Genomic DNA, 19118 nt, shown 5'->3' on the forward strand with positions numbered 1-19118 from the left:
CATTGGGGCCTGCATCCCATGGATATCCACAGGAGCCTGGAAATCACCAGCACCTGCTGATCTGTGTGTGTGTGTGTTTTCTGGATGTGGATTCCCCTTCCTGTTTTTCAGAGACAGGTTCAGGCATGGATGTGTCAGCTGGCTTCATGACTGCATGAAGCAGTGGGAAGAGTTCTCTCTCTCTTTATTTCTCATATTTCTGATTGTAATCATCTTGATCATGATTTGCTTAAAATGCAACCACATACATGCTCCCTCCTCTGGTTAATCCTGGTTCTTCTGGTGATTTGCACAAATAAGAGTCCCATGGCAAACGCCAATAATCACTTGTCCTGCTGAAAGCCCTCAGTGAAAAATGGGCAGCATGTAGCACCCACTACCGAATGCTATGTCATAGCAAGCCGTTCAATGGCTAATGGCTACTAAAATGATCATGTAGACCAAGCACCACCTGCTGCCCAAAAAAATTAAGCTCTTTAAATCCGTAACTACCAACCCCAAGCTAACTGCATCAGGCTTCATCAAATAACCTGATCAAAGTCTGAAATAACCTGAGGAGACCTTGCAAGAACACAATGTAAACCTGGTCCTGCAGGCCTTATTCTCTCATACCCTCCTATAGCCTTCACAAAAGCATAGCAGCACTACTCCTGCCCCAAAATTAAGAATAAGGCATTCAGATTCATAAGACCAGTCCTCAGACGATCTCCTGTGATTTTGCCAAACACAGCAGGAAAGACACCTCTGTAAACCTTACTTTCTTAGCTGCTTGTGTTACACTTACTCTTAGTTTTCAAGAAAGCTCAAGACCACCTACGATTCCTGCAAAGTAAGAATAAGATATTCAAATTCAGCCTTGAACTTGCCGCAGAGTATCCTACAGACCAGAGAGGGAAATGTGCTTGTCAGTATTTCGTGTCCCTCTAATCCTACCTGTAACCGTAACTGTAACCCCATAAAAGGGAACACAAGACTTGCCTGGAAATCGAGAGTAAAGGCATTCAAATCCCTTCCTATGTGACTGTCTTGAAGGACCTCTGAAGTCACCACAAGGAAATGTTGCTGGGATCTGATTTTCCTAAACTTGACCTGAACTGCCCGGTTGCCCAGGTAGTTTCAATAAGACCATTAAATGTCTTCAGACCTACCTTCCCTTTACCTCAGGAGCCTTACCACATATAACAGGAAAGATATCTCCAAATTATCTTTTCCAAACCCTAAACTGAGTCGTAACTGTCAGCCTACAAGAGCTTAAACACCTATGGCTCCTCCAAGTTTAATAACCAGGTATTCATACATGACTGTACCAATCTCATGGCTTTGCAAAATCTGGCAGAAAACCCACTTCTGCAACACTTATTTTCCCAGATTCTAAACTTAACCTTAACCTCAACCCCTCCTTTAGATTTATGAAACTTCAAATATTACAAATAAAGCATTTCTCAGGGCCAGTTCACGGCTTATCTCCAAGAAACTTACTAAACACAGGAGGAAAACATGCCCCTGCCCCAGACCTTACTTTCCAAACTTGCTTTGTGCTCAGCTTTCCAGGTTTAAAGCCGTCCCAAAACCAGCTACTCGAATTGTCAATAATGTTCTTCAGCCGCGACACGGTCTGCTGCGCTGCCAGGGAAAGGCTGAGATACTCCCCAAGCAGAAGGGGACAATCTTTGAAGTGTCCAGACGGCATTTCTAAGACGACGGCTCTCCCTCGGGCGTCGCGGGGTTTGGGGCGGGCTCAGCCCGGCTGCCGGGCGGGTTTCCCCGCCGCCCGGGAGATGGAGCTGCGCGCCCGGCTATGCCCGGAGCTCCCCGCCGGCGCTCGGGACCGCTCCCGGAGGTGCGGTAACCAACAGCCAGGAGCCCAAATTTAAACATGCTGCAATTATCTAAAGCCTAAGCTGACTGCTTTACGCCGGCTTATTACTTTATAGCAATTAGTTGCGGTGCGCGAAGCGCTACGGGCCGATAGCTGTAGATCTACAACCTGTCCGTGTCACCACCGTTTCAGCCAGTAGCAGAACTGAGCTCCGACCAGAAGTAAAGCAGCAGGTGAATAATACGGAAAATACCATTTTTCAGTTGATAAGGATCTGAAAAAGAAAGAGGAATTTAGCAAGGGAAACGGAAAGCAACACAGTTCTCACGCGGTGATAGCAAAGAAACAAAATGTGATATTCAAACGGGAGGAAAACAGCCCAAATTCATCCAAAAATACATTGAGATTGATTTTTTCAAGAGGCACACTACATGAAATACAACATGTTAAGGCTGTTTACTAAGCTAAGCAGATGCAACCCCCTAACTAAACACTAAAATCACATGTAAAAATAATCTTAAAAAATCACTTGAAAAACAAAAGCTAAATTTAAAAAAGTATAAAAGTATTTCACTGAGACATACGTGAATTAACATCATTTAAATAAAGCCAGAATAAAACCAGAAGATGTCTTCCTGGAGCACAGAGAAAACCCCTAACAAGAGTAGGTACCATGTAAGAAATGAATAACAGATGGACCAACTGGAGGATTGCGCTTAGTGTAATTAACAGTAGCACTTACCGGTAACGGTTAATGGTCCTATACCACCACACATCCCAAAACAAAGCCTGATCAGAGATGCATCAAAAGACATGAAGTGAACCCTGAGGCTTATGTGCCATTTGGATCATGTTGAAGACATTTTCATCATTCATGAAAAACCACAGCTATTGGAGAGAAAGAGATATGAACAAGTTTCCATCTTGTAATCTCTATATTTTCTGTAATAATTACTCTTTTCCACCAAAATATTATATATTGTTAATTTTTTCTTGTCTGTCTCTAACTGCTACTGACTCTGAAGGATTTACACCCCTTCAGCTGCCATTCAATTGTAGGAACCTATCTGAAATCACTGCTTTGCATGATTTGCAAAGATTTTCAGATCATGCTTTGCATGATTTGCAGGAATCTGCTTCTACTAAAATTCAGAATGAAGCCAAAAAAATGTTTAATATTTACCAGATATGACTTTAAAAGGTGAAAAAGTTCATGTCACTAGAAGATAATTTGTATTTTCCACTAAAATTTAAAAGATATGTTTCCATGTGATGTTGTAGATCTGCCTTTTTTCAGTCAGAAGTACAGCTCTATTCAAAGTGACTTGATTGTCTGGTCAGAAAACAGCAATTATAAGTGATAATTCTCAGAAAACCCTTTTTTGCTCGTAAGGTCTTGTATTTGAAAGCTCAGCAGCGTTTTAGTTTGATAAGAGGACTTACTTGAGAAAATGGCAACGGGTTTGTAGGTAATAGGCAAACTAAAAAGATGGCATTCACTAGGTATGATGGTTGGTTGACTTTTAGCCTCTTCACCATCATGCTTGAGAACAAAATGGGAAAAAAAAGACAAGTCTTTCCTAAAAACAAATGTTATCTTTTGAATTCTTTTATATTCACAAACTCAAAGCATTTGTGAATCTGAGTTTTCCTCTTTCTAGGGCCTATCTGTAGGAAAGGTTCTTCCAGTGCCACCTTCTGGTAGGCATGATCATCAGGAAGACTGGCACTGAAGCTGATGTAGGGGTGAGAAGATGAAATGTCAACATAGATATTTATTTCTGGCAACTTATAAAACAGAATGACACAATCTAATGGCAGAGGTTTTTTTCTGCATATGATTTGTATCATTTGTACCGCTCATTGTTATCCTTCAATACATACACATATACAAATTTACTTATAAACAAATAAATGGAGCACATGGAGCATTGCTATTTCATGTCTAGAATATGTGAGAAAGATTTTCATTCAAACAAATGTGAAAGTGAAAATAGATTTTTAAGGGGAGTTAGCTTGCTTATTTTCACCATCTAATAAATATTTGCTCTATTTAGTACACAATAAAAGGACATACCCATCTTCTCTGCCAGACAAAACAGAGAAGTTTTGCAAAGGAGAAGAGTGTCTTTATCATCACTTTATTTTCTGACTTTACAGCAACCTCTCTGTGCCATCTTCAAGGATATATGTGCTGAGATGAACTGAGGACGGAGGTGGAAAGAAAGAGAAACTTGTGCTCAGATATTACTGCAATTCCAGAGGAGAACCGAGCATCCATAGACAGAATCCTGCTCCCGTGTATGGATAGCACAGTCCTGGATGACAAACACAGGAGAACATTCAGGAGACACCGACACTACTGCTGTGAGCCTGACGGCCCCTGCAGACTGTAGAGCACAGTGGTACCTCTCTGCGCATTTTAATTGTGCAAGGCAACTGGCAGCTGGTATAAATTGGAGACATTCTTCATCTTCTCTAATTTATTAAGAAACTTGATTGGGAATGCAGTAGTTAAATGGGTACAGAAATAGCTTTAAGTTACCTCGTTTCGTTGCCTCCCCCACTCCTCCCACTCATCTGCACAGCACTGCCCTCATCACCATTCATCTCTCCACCACGGCAGTAATATGCCTAAGTGAACTTCTGTGCAGGTGCTCCATTTCTTTTCTACTGCCTGTGTATTTGATCAAATCTATTTTTTCACTTCATTTCATATTCTAATACCTATATTTCATTGAAGGCTTCTTTTCAGTCCCTTGTAAACAATCTCATACCATGGTCAAGAATATTATCTCCAATTTGCATCTTAACGCAAACAAATGAAGATGTGTTCTCTTGCAGTTAACTAGAAACAAACCAAAAAAAGCCTTGCTTAAGTTCATGGTGTTTAACATAAGGCTGACTTAACAATTCCAGGCATTTAAAGAAAAGAGGTTTTCTTCTGTTTATGGAAAGGATTCATAGAAGATATTAATTTTGTAATCAAATAAAAGTTAGCATTAAGGTTGTTAGAAACAAGCCTTTGGCTGAAAGTGATTGTACATTGATCATGTTGGCTGCACCTTGGAAGGAGGAGTTAGCTGCAGAGATGCAAGAAGTCCTGTGTCACTAGTGATGGATCCTGAACACAACGTTCTATGAGTCTGATATTGACTCTTGCATGTTTCTTCCCAAATATCGCTTAGTGAATCCTTTTACAGAACCCCCTCCAACCTGGTGTGCAAGACCATCAGTATCTCGCTGGATATTTTCTCCCCCATAGAGCTTGTTAGTTTGGTTTCTGACTAAAACAATGCTGTTGTCCAGATGAATGAAAGCTACCATCTCTTCAAACTGAAAATGCAGATCTAAGCAGCCTTCTGCTGTCTGTCCTTCAGACTGAACTAGCACAGGTGACACATGAGGGTGAACTCGGAGTGAGAAGGAAACACATTGCAGATGGACATGGGTCCATGGGTGTGGATAGGATGTGGGTAGGATGACATGGGCTTAAGTCATCCCGGGAGACTTCAGCCTTGCTGAAGATCACTGAACTGATCTCAGGGATCAGTTGTTCAGAGATCCAAACTAGGATAGGCAGGAATTCCCTTCTGCCGCTGGCTGATTCCTACAAAGCTAAAAACAAGGAGGAGGACAGAATAGTGTAAACATAGTAACACAATGCTCCTGTACTGGACCGGATCAAAGGTTCATCTAGCCTGCTAATCATGTTTTCAGCAGGTCCATCCTGGATGGTTTAGCAAGGAGGAGAAAATGGTGCAGTTCCACCAGACACGATGGCTCAATGCAGTACCTCATGGCAGCAGAAAGAGCGAGGGTCTCCTCCCACTCCCTTTTCCCCTCTCCCCCTGTCTTTATTCTGCTCCTGGCTGCGCATTCCTGCCCCTTACCCTGCGTTTGTGAAGGTGTTTGTCAGGTCTTCCATGAGCCAATGTAACCTGTTCAGTGACGAGGAGTTTTCTAAACTGAGTCTCACAGGCACCAGATCTGGTTCAGGAGATGGAGCAGACTACACCGACCAGAGCAAAGGGAAGAGAGAAATAGAAAAGGAGGCAGAGGGAATGACCCCTCCTGCCTTGAGCAGCAACAAGCTGTTACATTTATCTGGCTGCACACGAAAAGGCAGCAAAAATGAAGTGTTTGTCTATTTCAAAAGCTCGGTGAGATAATGCCCTGCTTCTAGCTCTGTAGCCTTGTGAGCTAGATGTGTAAGTAATCACATTAGTTCTACTGAGATCCCTCGCATGCTTGACGTTACGTGTGCACCTACATTGTCACATTCGGGCTTATTTTCTCAGAACGAAGCCCTTAATCAAAGGGCGGGAATATGACAGTGCTGCCGACGGACAGCAGCTGCAGCTGCTTAGAGTTCACAGCTCTGACATGCACTTGGTCACATCAGCTATTGAATGAGCTACCTCAAAATTTCAACAGATAATTTGAAATCAAGGCAATCCAAGAAACTTACGACTACTTGTGGATATATAATAGAAGAAATGGACTATAAATTACCTATGAACTTCATTATATGCCTGACACCGACTGAAACTGCCAAGGGTCTCTAATTATATCTATATTTTATCCTTTTCAAGCATAACTTAATATTGAAATACAAATTTCTCAGAGGTAGAGATTCTTGCTATTGTGAACCTTGAACCTATAGTTAAAAAAGAAAAAGAGCTGACAGTTGCTTTTGAATTCTGGAGGGATTTTTTTTTTTTAAATGAGACTTCTCCCTCTAAATCAAAATGAATTTCAATTCATTTCGGAAAGAATATGTAGTTCTTGTATTTACTGATAGCTTTGCAGAGCACCAGTCTATCTAGAGATGACATGGATACGGAAGAATTACAGATGATAGTTTGAAATAGATCTTTAAAAAATACATCTTAATGGTATGCTCTATATTTCTGCTTCCACTAACGCTTCCAGTCAATTTTTAAAGATGCTAGGTCTCATTCTCCATTGCCCTGCTGTTGGTTTTGAGGTTTTCTGTGTTGCCAAAAAGATTCTGCCAAATACCACAGCATGAAGTGCCAGGATAAAAGTACAGAAATGCAAAAATCAGAGATTTGTTCTCCACTGCTTTATACTTCATATTGTCAAACACAGCTCTGCAAGCCACCTGAAGAGTGATCAGGTGAGAACTGTCCACTCCCGTCAGGAGGGTAGGTTTAACACCTACTTTCAACAGTGACTGTGCTCTGCAAAACAGTGGAGAGGAGGGTTATTCACGTGTTCTTGTACAAGTGAACATAAACAAGTGGATGCTCTAGCAAACTGACAATAGACTACTAACAAAGGGCCAGATGCTTTTATCCTCTTACAAGGGTGAAGAGGGAAAAAATGAGTAAATATTTATATTATCATAGTGGTGTGTAACTGAAGCTCAGATGTGGAGGAAATAATGATTTACCAGCATGTTCCTCCTCTCTTGGAAATCCACATAAACCAAGCAAAGGTTCAGCAGTGAGAAAAAAATTCTAATGGAAGAACTAAGCCAGACGAGAGAGCTACAGGTTTTCGGGATGTACTTTTCTCTGGGCTCGGAAGATGACTAGCGGAGAGCAATGCTTTCCTGGGCAAGAGTCACCACAGATGAATACGAAAGGTCTACCTGGGCACATGAGAGAAGCGTATGTGCATTGTGGTACATCTGCTTCAGCCCCAGCACCTCAGAAATCTTCTCTCCTAGAGCCTTGGGCTAAAGCTCTGTGTTCAGGACCTCTCCCTGCAAGATGACTCCAGCCAGAACATCCTTAGCTATTGTGTCACTGCTCATGCCACAGCTCCACTAAGGCCAGCCTTCCTCCAAAGGGGACCTGACAGGCTACAGTGTGTAGATCATTCCTCCTCTGCTGTTTTTTTCCAGCTTGTCCACCCTCCTCCCACAATTACTTAAAGTCAATGGCCATCAGTTCTCCTACACTGAGCACCTGAACAAGGCAGGTGCTTGGACCCTTGCACCTTCCCCACTGAAAGATCACAGAAAGTTAATTTTGCGCAAGAACTTACAATAAAATATTTTGCATTTCAGTCATAAATTTTATCCTAATGGACACTTGCCTTTGAGAGTCCTTGGAATGTCATTACAGGCTATTTATTTCTATGTTGTGCTTGGTCTCAGTCCTAGGGCCTTAATATATCTGTAACTCATTTAAGTGAATGTTAAGGTTGCCCCCAGCCAATGGAGGGCAATCGAACCACACTGCAGCAACTGAGAGTAGAACAAAGATGCTTCTTGGATGGCAAGATGCGATCTCTTCAGTGCACCTCTGGAGTGAAAGAAGGCAAAGTGCGTTATCTGATGCTCGTCCTGTCCTTTGTGGATAAGAGGTTGAGACACCACCTTGAGACACACGTCATGTGTCAGTGGAGTGTTGGGGAAAACACACTCACAGCTGGGATGGTTAACATCCCAGGACCATCTCTGAAAAGCAGTCACATGTGACGACACATGCTCTTGGGCATTTCCTACACTATGTGAAATACCACTGGCAATCATGAGGGTAAAATGGGAGTGATGACAGGAATGGCAGAGGAAGGCAACCACTCAAAATGTTGTGCTGTATGTAATGAAGAATATCCCCATATACACTTAAAATGCTTAGCAGGAGTTTCAGTTGACTAGTTTACTTCTACAGCTGTAGAAGTTACACTGTACTGTGATGGGAAAACAATTCTTCATCATACCCAGCTCACTGTGGAGCACTTAAAGCACAGACCCAGGTGTGAACTCACTCCGAGAGGTAAAAACAAAGCCGCATTATGTAATAAGATTTAATGATTATTTGAATCTCTTTTTCCATCCCTGTGGATCATTGATTTAACCTTCCTTGTTTTGTTCTTGGGATATTGCTAAAACAAGTAACCATGTTCTGAAAATAATCAGGATCATTTTTAGTATAACCCTGTAAAAGCGTTTTGACTTTTGCTTTCTCTCTTCAAGAAAGGGACACTAAACAGAACCAGTATCTTTGCTAGGAACGGCAAAATGTTTCCAAAATGTTCAGATCAGATGGCCACAGGGAACAAATGTGTAAGCTATTGTGTGCATAGCCTGGGATTCAACTATTATTTTCTCTCAGACGAAAACAAAAGCAGACCTTTTAAAGCCACCACTAAGGAGATTTCTATTTAGAGAATATGCAATAACTCATATTGAGACAAGATTTTAATCTCAGCAAAGCTTTGGATAATCTGCTGGCACCTGTGTTTGCTGCTCTTCCACCCCACTGCACTGCTTAGACTGAGGGCCAAAGGCCAGATCCTGCAAGTTTGTTTGTGGCAGCGGTCCTGCTTACATGAGTGAGAGTCTTGGCAGGAGCGAGGCAAAGGTTTTTCAGGATCTGTCCCTGAAAGTGTCACCTATGAGGAAATGACACCAGTGTCATCATCTTTTATATTCCTTTGGAGCCTCTTACTCTTTTTTCCAAATACTGCGCTAGTCGACATTTGTTGTGGTACATATCGTACCAAAACATCATGCTGACTTGCTTGAAGAAATGGTGTGAAGTATAGACAACGCTGTCCGAGGGAAACAGAAAGAAAGGTGTTATCTGGGATGATTTTTGAAAGAATTGGGAAAGGTTTTTCAGATGTAGATCTAAGCTACTGGACACATCAGCCTGTGTGTGCTCTGGAGAGATTTTTATAGGGGTTTCACGGTATGAGCAAACGTTTTCAGTACTATGTAGATACCATTATGGATACTGTGGAGTCTTGTTGCTCCTGAGGCCTCTGTACCTGACTCAGATGTGAACTCCAGTTAGCAAGTGTCATGCTTGTAAGAGTTCAGTCTCTGCAGCTCAAAGAAGGAGAAAGAAATGTAAAAAAAAAATGGTTTTATGCATGATAATTTGGGCATGCAGTGAATGGTGCTGTAAAAGGAGATCACGTGGCTGGGCATAGGAAAGAAAAGAAAAAAAAATCTACATCTGATGTATCTTACATAGGTTTCACCCCCTTAAAAATGAGCATTATTCATTTGAAAGGGTTAAAAATAACATCAGATTTCTCTCATTCTTTGATTCTGTGATTCATGCTTCCCATTTTAAAGTCTCACCCTGTGAAGAGGACTGCATTATCAAGGAAAGGAAAGAGGCTTGCCAGGGACAGAAGGTAATTTCCCGTAGCAGGTGCATACAGCAGGTGGTACGCAGTGTACCTGCAACAAAAAGGTAGATTTAGGCTAAGATTTTATTTAATATGGAAAACTTATTGCATCCTGAGCCACTACTGGGGACGTGCCAAAAATCGTGTCTGCAGCATGATTTATTACGTGAAAATACCACCGAACTAATCAGTGGAGTTACTAATTAATACAAATCTGCATTTTTGCATAAGCAATTAGTGCAAAGAGAGTGCAATGAAAGAGGAAGTTTGACTCATTTAATCTCAGTGTCTATTCAAGCGGAAAGACCCACTAGGGCAAGGCACTAGGATCTACATTTGGATTTTTTTTTTCCTTTTGATTAGTTAAAGGAACTAAAAGGTCAAATTATCAATATTTAATTCAAATGGAAATGCATTTGTTCAAGAGGAAAGAAAACACTTTATTTAAACAAGGTGGGACTCTGGGGGTAAATGCCTGGATCAAAAATAATTAGATTTTGCAGTTATAACAGCATCTAAATCCCGTCTGATAAGAATCCTTTTTCCTAATAACAGAGGTGGTTTGACACCGATAGCAAAGACTGCTGATGTTATTTAAACTCTAGCTCAAGCGGTAGCTGGCCTACCAATACAATTTAGACATTTGCTTTAATGGTACGTACTTCTCTGATTTGTTTTTTCTTTTTTTAATCCATTTGAATTATATTTTAAATCTATTGTGATTTCATAATTACGTGCACTTGACTAAAAGAGTCATTTAAAAAGCTGATAATTAAACCTTGGTGGTGATGTATTTTCCATTAACTAAATAGAAGTTTACATTTATAGAATTAAAACAACAGCAGCATTTACCTAACGGGGAAAAGCTCAATAAAATTAATACACTGAGTCTTAAGGGAAAAAAAGAGCAGAAAAGGCACCTTAGTCATTCGTACCAATTTCGAGCCCAGCTGTACATGTATCCTGGAGAGTAGCTTGTGCGATACAGGCGCGCCCCGGCACCAAGCCGGTACCAGAGCGGTATTTTAAAGCGTTATTCTCCCCCGGTGATCTCTGAGCCAAGGCAGCTGGAGCAAGCTGATCGTTGCTCGGAGTGTTCCGGGCAGCGTGCGACGCGGCTGCCCTCCCCTCCCCTCCCCTCCTCCCGCCGCAGCGTTTGGAGAGGGGCGAGCGGGGGAGCCCCGCGATGGGGCCGGGCGGGCAAACCCAAGCTGGCCCTTCCCGAGCCCGGCTGCCCGCGCCGGCAGCGGCGGCGGCCCCGGCCCCGCGGTGCGATGCGGTGGGGTGGGGTGGGATGGGATGGGATGGGATGGGATGGGATGGGATGGGATGGGATGGGGTGGAGAGGCCGTGCCGAGCCGGGCCGGGGATACAGGGGGAGCGGGTAGGGACACTTTCCCTTCTCTTTCTTTATTTAGGATAACCTTCGGGCTTTGTGTGGGTGCCTCGCTGGAGAGGGAGGGAGCGGGAAACGTGACAGCGAAAGGAGAGAGCCCGAACAGCCCGGGCTGCCCAGGCAGTAAATCACTCGCTAAATTATAAGCGCGGCTTCCTCTCTCCAATAGCTTTAAGCTATTTGGGGAGGCATCCTTCTCCCGCACTCTCGCAGGTGCAATATGAATCAATTATCTTAATTAAGATAATGCCGCAAACCCAAGAGATTTCCTCGGGAGCGGATTTCGCGCTCCGGACAACTGTAAGGCGTTTCCACAGCGCTGCTCCCTCCGCAACAAACCCCCCTCCCGCCCGGCCGGGCCAGGGCTCAGCCCCGGCGGCGACCCGCGGAGGGGATGCGCTCCCCGCCCGCCGCACCGGCGCTCCGGGCCCCAGCCGGCGCCGGGGCTTCCCCTCCTGCCAGGGCCGGGGGGCGGCAGATGAGGGGGGAGCCGGCGGGGCGGGGGGCGGCCGGGCCGGGCAGGAGCTTTGTTGGGACGCGTGGGGTTCGCGTGCCGCGCCGCGGGGGGGGAGAGGGAGAGGGAAGGGAGGCAGGGCGGGAGAGGAGGAAAAGGAAAAGGAAAAGAAAAAGGAAGAGGAAAAGAAAAAAAGAAGGGATTCGGGAGGAAAAATAAGCAGAAGCCGAATTAGCAGCCAGCTGGAGAAGGAGGAGTCTGTAGGTCAGGGGGAAAAAAAGAGCCGCTTGGAGCGATAAAATCACGGGGCTAGGAGAAGAGAGGCAGAGAAGGTGGGAAACCGGAGCCACGGAGGCAGGGGACGGCCCGAGCGGGGAAGGCAGAGCCGGCTGCATGGGAGATCCGGGAGGAGAAGCGGTGCCGGAGCAGCGAGAGGAGCGGGAAGGATGAAGCCGGCGCGGCAGAGCCCCGCCGCACCCGGAGCGCAGCGCCCGTCCTCCGCCCCGACGGGCTGCACCGAGGAGTGCCGCCTCGGACCTGCCGGCCCGGCTCCTCCACGGCCACGCGTGTCCCCTCGCCCAGCGCCGCCTGAGGCGGAACCAGCCCCCCGCGCCGGGCTCGGCGGGCTTTAAGCCCCTCTGTCCGACTGCCCGCCGCTTTATTTGTCTATCTACTAACCTGTCAATCGACAATTTGTTGACTTTATTTTGTTCTCGGGGAAGCTGACTGTACTGAACACACTCGGGGGCACTCGAGCATCCCAAAGCTCTCACCGCTCCCCGGGATGCAGTTTTCTGTCAGTGCCCTCCTCCTGGTGTTTTCGCCTGGTGTTTCCCCAGCGCCCCACACGCCGGGTGTATTCCCAGTCAGTCCCATCCAAACGCGGGTGACATTTTCCAGCAGCCGAGACAGGGCTGGCCCAGCCCCATTCCTCTCCCGCGCCCTCAAAACCTGTTCAAACCTCACCGCTTCCAAAACGCATCCGTTTCAGCAGCGCGGCGGCCCCCGTAGCGCCCCGTTAACGGGGTCGCGCTCCCGAGGGGGCGGCCGGCCCGGCGGGACGCCCTGCCCAGCCGCCCGGGGCACGGGCACCCTCCCGGCCCCTGCCTCGGGGACGCCTCTGCGGCCGGAGAGGGGCTCGCCGCGGGCAGGGGCTGCCGTTAGGTGGGCAGGCACCGGCGCTTCCCTCCCGGCCGTTGCCCCAGGGAAGGGCCGCAGCCGTCGGTGACCCGAGCGTGCCCCGCTCCAGCCCCGCTCGCCCGACGCGGCGGCACACGCCGCGCTGCCGCCCCTCGCTTCACGCGGAGAACCGGCCAGCTTGGAAATAACAAAACGCAGCCGGCCGTCCTGCGTATTCGATTACCGAGGAGGCGAACATCGCCCGGCGTCCCCTCCTGCCGCCCCGCCAGCCCCGGGGCTATGTAGGTCACGAACAGGAGAGAAACGTTTTAAAAATAACCCGACCTGGAAAAATATCTTTCGAATCTGTCTCCGCAGGGGGGAATTATTGGTTTCGCATTTAAAACCGCATGAGGCGAAAACACATTCTTTTTTTTTTTCTTTTTATTGATAAAATCTCCGGATAACGCGTGCCGGTAGCAAAGCTCCCCGTGTTGTCTATCACGCAAGGGGGATATCCCCCTCGTTAAAGCGCATCTCTGAAATTTGGCGGTGTTTGCAAACTCCGCCGAGGCGTTCAAAGACTTTAAAGCCAGCGCTCATCACCTTTCATTCAAACTCCCCGTTAACCGGCGGTATTTCCATCAAAAACCCGGGGAAAGCGAAACAGCCTTTGCTCCAGACGGCAGGACAGACCGAGGGGCACAGCAGCCCCGGGACGCCGTTTCCCCCAGCACCGGAGAAAGCCACGGGGGGGAGGGGGGAGGGAGGGAGGGATGTCTGTGGCGGCGGGGGAGCGGGAAGGACGGGGACATGGAGGCTCCGGGGGTCAGAGGTGCCCGTTAGGAGCTGCTAAGGGGGGGCGGCGGGGACCCGGGGAGGCCGCACCCCGGAACAATGGGAACAATGCGGCTCCGCGGGCCGGCGGCGGGGCGGGCGCGGTGCGGAGCGGAGCGGTAGCTCCGCTCCGCTCCGCACCGCGCCCGCCCCGCCGCCGCCGCCACCGGGGGGCCGCCCGGTGACAGATGGCGGCGCCCGGCGGGCCACAAAGGGCGTGGCGGCTCAACGGGCGGGCGCGCGGCCGCATACAAATAAGGGGTGTCACGTGTGGGGAGGAGGGGGGGGGCACCGCCGCCGCGCCTGACGTGGGCGGCCATATGGCGCGTGCCGCCGGGCGGGGCGGGGCGCGGGGCGGGGCGCAGGCGCGTTGGGCGGCGGCGATCGCCGCGGTACCCAGGTCCCGGTGCCGGCCCCCCGCCGCGCATCCTCGGTCCCGCTATATAACGGGGGAGCCCGGCACTGCGCAACCTCGGGAAAAAAAACACGCGGCGCCCTCGCACGGAGACCTGCGTCGGGGTTATGAGACCGTCACCGCGCAGGAGAGGCTGAGCAACGGAGGTAACGGGAACCCGGGTTTCCCCACCACCACCACCCGCGGGAAAGGGGTTGCTGGCGGCGGCTACCGGGGTGGGAGAGGAGCCTGCGGGGTCGGGGCGGGCGGGACCTGCCTCTGACGGAGCAGCTCCGGTTTAGGTTGTCGCTTGCGGTCGTGGGAACCGGCGGTCGTTCCTGCCGGTGTGTGCCGGCAGCTGTGTGCGCGCACACCTGTATCCATCCATACACGCACACACACGTACATGTGTGTATACATATATGTATGTAAATGTATATGCGCCTCCATACACACATATAAATATGTATATGTGCGTCCGTCTATACACACACATAATATATATGTATATGTGCTTCCACCTATGCACCTCCTAACTTCCAGCTCCCTCTCCTGCGCGGTGGGCAGCCGCCACGGTCCCCCCGGAGGCTGCGCCCCGCGGGCGGGCGGCTTTGTTCCTGTGCCCGGTGCGACCGGGGGACGGTCGCGGCCCCCCACAAAAGGCCCCCGCGGGGAGCGGAGGGACGATGTCCGTCTGCGGCGGAGGGGATTACGGAGACGGAAAGCCGGGGCCGGTCCCGCACCTGTTACCGCGGGCGGGCACTCAGCGGCAATCCTGGGGGGCGGAGGCGGGACTCGGAGAGCCTCGCCGGGAGAGGCTGAGCAGCGTCGGTCCGGGGGAGCAGGTGCCCGGCGCCCGTCGGGGCGGTGCGGGAGCCCCGCGCAAGGCGGCGGCGAGGGGGGGCCGCGGCGAGCGGCGGGGACAGGCGTCACGGGCGGCTGTCCGTCCCTGTGGGTGTCCTGTGGGTGTCCCCCCGCCTTTCGTCCTCCCCGATTCGGCAAGTGTGTTCTTTTTTTTTTTTTTTTTTTAAAAAAAAAAGACGCGCTTGGTCTGCCCGCGCCGTGCCGCCCGGGCTGCCTCCCGCACACATAATCTGCTTATATTCCCCGTTAATATCAGCGAGTTACATAATGGCATTTGAACATATGTCAACTTAATTATAAGGCAGGACCGCGGAGACAATTAAAAGTTTGCGCTGGCACCGTGGGGAAGCCGGGGCTTCCCTCGGGAGGGAGCGGGGGGGGAGGGGGGCGCGGGCGGCTTCTCCCCGCGGGTCGCGGCGCGGGGCCGCGGCCGCCGGTCCGGGTGCTGATACGGCTCTCTTCTGTCTCCTCCGCGACGCAGAGGCTCACCATGACCAAGTCGTACAGCGAGAGCGGGCTGATGGGCGAGCCCCAGCCCCAGGGCCCCCCGAGCTGGACGGACGAGTGCCTCAGCTCCCAGGACGAGGAGCACGAGGTGGACAAGAAGGAGGAGGACCCGGAGGGTCTGCACGCCGAGGCCGAGGAGGACTCGCTGCGGAACGGCGAGGAGGAGGACGAGGAGGACGACTTGGACGAAGAGGAGGAAGAGGAGGAGGAGGAGGAGGACGACGACCAGAAGCCCAAGAGGCGGGGCCCCAAGAAGAAGAAGATGACCAAGGCGCGCATGGAGCGGTTCAAGCTGCGGCGCATGAAGGCCAACGCCCGGGAGCGCAACCGCATGCACGGCCTGAACGCGGCCCTGGACAACCTGCGGAAGGTGGTGCCCTGCTACTCCAAGACGCAGAAGCTCTCCAAGATCGAGACCCTGCGCCTGGCCAAGAACTACATCTGGGCGCTCTCCGAGATCCTGCGCTCGGGCAAGAGCCCCGACCTGGTCTCCTTCGTGCAGACCCTCTGCAAGGGCCTGTCGCAGCCCACCACCAACCTGGTGGCCGGCTGCCTGCAGCTCAACCCGCGGACTTTCCTCCCCGAGCAGAGCCAGGAGGTGCCGCCCCACGTGGCGGCGGCGGGCGCCCCCTTCCCGGCCCACCCCTACCCCTACCAGTCGCCCGGTCTCCCCAGCCCGCCCTACGGCACCATGGACAGCTCCCACCTCTTCCACCTCAAGCCGCCGCACGCCTACGGCGCCGCGCTCGAGCCCTTCTTCGAGAGCGGCCTGGCGGAGGGCGCCAGCCCCGCCTTCGACGGGCCGCTCAGCCCGCCCCTCAGCGTCAACGGCAACTTCTCCTTCAAGCACGAGCCGGCCGCCGACTTCGACAAGAGCTACGCCTTCACCATGCACTACCCCGCCGCCGCCGCCGCGCTGGCCGCCGCGCCCGCCCACGCCGCCATCTTCCCGGCCGCCGCCTCCCGCTGCGAGATCCCGGTCGACGGCCTGGCGCCCTACGAGGGCCACCCCCACCACGAGCGGGTCCTCAGCGCCCAGCTCAACGCCATCTTCCACGACTGAGCCTCCCCCCGGGGGAGGGAGAGGGGAAGAGCCGAGCCCGGCCGCCCGCCGGCGGCCACCGCCTTGTTTACAGGGGGCAGCCCGGCGGGTCCCGCCGCTGCCCTCGGGGGCCGCCGCGTCCCCGCTCGCCTGCTGTCTTGCTTCCGCTCCTCGGAGCGACGCTGTAAATTTGGGGTAGGGGCACTGGGATCGCGTCAATTACCTGATCGGGATAACAAAATCACAAGCAATAATTAGGATCTATGCAATTTTTAAACTAGCGATGGGCCAATTACAAAATATATATGAAATCTATATTTTTCAACCAGCGTTTTACTACTTGTTACCTTTCCCATGCTGAATTATTTTGTTGTGATTTTGTACAGAATTTTTAATGACTTTTTATAACGTGAATTTCCTATTTTAAACCATGCAGCTTCATCAATTTTTATACATATTGGAAAGGTAGAATTATATCTAATTTATACAAAATAATTTAACTAATTTAAACCAGCAGAAAAGTGCTTAGAGAAGTTATGTTGCCTTAGCACTTCTTTCCTTTCAAATAGTTGAAGAAGAAAAAAAAAAAATGCACAATCCGGGCAATTTCTTTCCCATGAAAGTCTCTTTTTTTTTTTTTCTTTTTTTTCTTTTTCTTTTTTTTTTCTTTTTCCTTTCTCCCCTACAACAAGAACCAGATCCCCTAGGTCTTGAGAAGATATAAGAACGAGAGACTTATTTTCTATTAAAACATATCAATTCAACACATTACTTGCACAAACTTGTATATAAAGATTATAAGCAAATGCCAACACCCTTTTTAAATCGAAAGCTGCTTGACTATCACATACAATTTGCACTGTTTCTTTTTAGTCTTTGAACCCCCTGGCATTCCGTGGTTTTTTTGAAGAGAACTTGAAGATGTTAATGTTTCCAGGCGATATAAATGCATGATTTTATACATGTTCACACAATCCGTGGTTGTCATATGCTCATCTTATAAATCGGAACCTAAAACTAATCAGGTTGTTAAAGTCGGGCTATATACCTATTGTAGTCGATTAGTACGGTAGCTTGAAACAAATCCAAACCATTTAATCCGTAATTAGAACAATAGCTATTGCATGTACAATGCAGTCCAGAATAAGTGCTGTTTGAAATGTAACGCTGGTTCAACTGGAATCAATCTGTACTGTAATTTTGTTTGTAATCCTGTATATTATGGTGTAATGCACACTGGGATTTTAGAAAAACATCCATCCTTTGGCAACAACTTAGTATTGAACATTTGGTCGAATGTTGCATTTCTCCTTAAATGTGATTATTATTTTTTTTTTCTTAGTGTAAGTAATTCCTATGGGATTATTGTTTTATGCGGATAGCTCATGAAAGGTGCAACACTTATTATTTGTAGAATAAAATTGGACTAAAAAAAGGACACGGATTCTTTACTTACGTTGAGGGGTTCCGGGGGAAGGGGGGGTGGATTTTGTTCGTTTGTTTACAGCGAAACTGGCCATTTGCAATGCTGATTTGTTGAATTAGGGAAACGGGGGCAGAAACGCCGTTCGCCGGGGAGCTGCGGCTGCCGGTTTGGGCTGCGCCGAGCGCCCCGCACCCGCTCCGGCAGCCCACGGCCGGGGGGGCTCAGCCCAGCGCAGCGGCTGCCGCCCACCCGCGGGTCTCCCCTCTCAGGCCACAGAGGGAGCGCTAGGGGGGGATCCCCCAGCCCGCCGGGGCCGCAGGCGCCTCGTCCCGCGGTGCCGGCGGGGCTCCCCGCACCGGGCCGGTACGCGGGGAAAATGCTGTTTCGGCCCCGCCGGCAGCAGGTGCTCCTTCCCCCCGCAAGCCAGTCCTGGATCCAGCGCTATCGATTCGCCGTCTCCCCCTCTTCCCAGACGCGAAACGTGTTTCTCTAATCGTCACTGAGTATTCTGGGGCTTAAGAAACCCGGAGAGACAACCTGCGGGAGAGCAATTCCCCTAATACCAGGAACAATTATCAACAGGTCTTCGCCTCCGACCCTCAGAAACAGGTTTAAGACGTTCCCTGAAATACCTTATATGAAGCCTGTCACAAAGCAGAGGTATTTCATAAATATTTCACTTAAGTCCAGCAGAAAGTGAACAGGCTCTCCTGTGGATAAGGGCATTTTTCACACAAGCTACTGACGTCTATTTTAAAAGGTGTTTATAGTTACAGAAATCCAACGCGTAAGCGTTGCAAACCTGCATTGGTGCTGCAGCACCCTTACGGCCAGTCTTCCGTGCTAAAAACACGCTGAAAATCAATTGCGACGCTGGCTGATGCATTTTGCAGCATCCTCCGGCGTTTTGCCCGAGCCCACAGCTCTGCACTCCAAAACTGTTGCTGAATCTGAAAAGGAAGAAAGCAAAAGGCAACTTTTCAAGCACCCGATTAACCTTTCCCAGTCAGTGGCAACACAGCTAAATATACCCTAGATAACTCGGGGGGGGGGGGGGAGGGGAATGAATGACAATTTTTCAGATAAAATTGAAAAAGCTGACCCAGGCTTACTCACCTTTTGGTTACGCGCCTTCTTCTTAA

General features: G+C 49.4%; 1 protein-coding gene across 1 annotated transcript; it reads left to right on the top strand.

Annotated features, from left to right (window-relative positions):
- The first annotated feature begins 14238 nt into the window (after nt 1-14238).
- On the top strand, nt 14239-17982 carry NEUROD1 (neuronal differentiation 1). The gene is made up of 2 exons (XM_076340747.1): nt 14239-14304; nt 15483-17982. The coding sequence occupies exon 2, from the start codon at nt 15492-15494 to the stop codon at nt 16569-16571; it is 1080 nt and encodes a 359-aa protein (XP_076196862.1). The 5' UTR covers nt 14239-14304; nt 15483-15491; the 3' UTR covers nt 16572-17982.
- Nucleotides 17983-19118: the final 1136 nt, after the last annotated feature.

The sequence above is a fragment of the Aptenodytes patagonicus genome, chromosome 6 (assembly GCF_965638725.1).
Source record: "Aptenodytes patagonicus chromosome 6, bAptPat1.pri.cur, whole genome shotgun sequence".
NCBI lineage: Eukaryota > Metazoa > Chordata > Aves > Sphenisciformes > Spheniscidae > Aptenodytes > Aptenodytes patagonicus.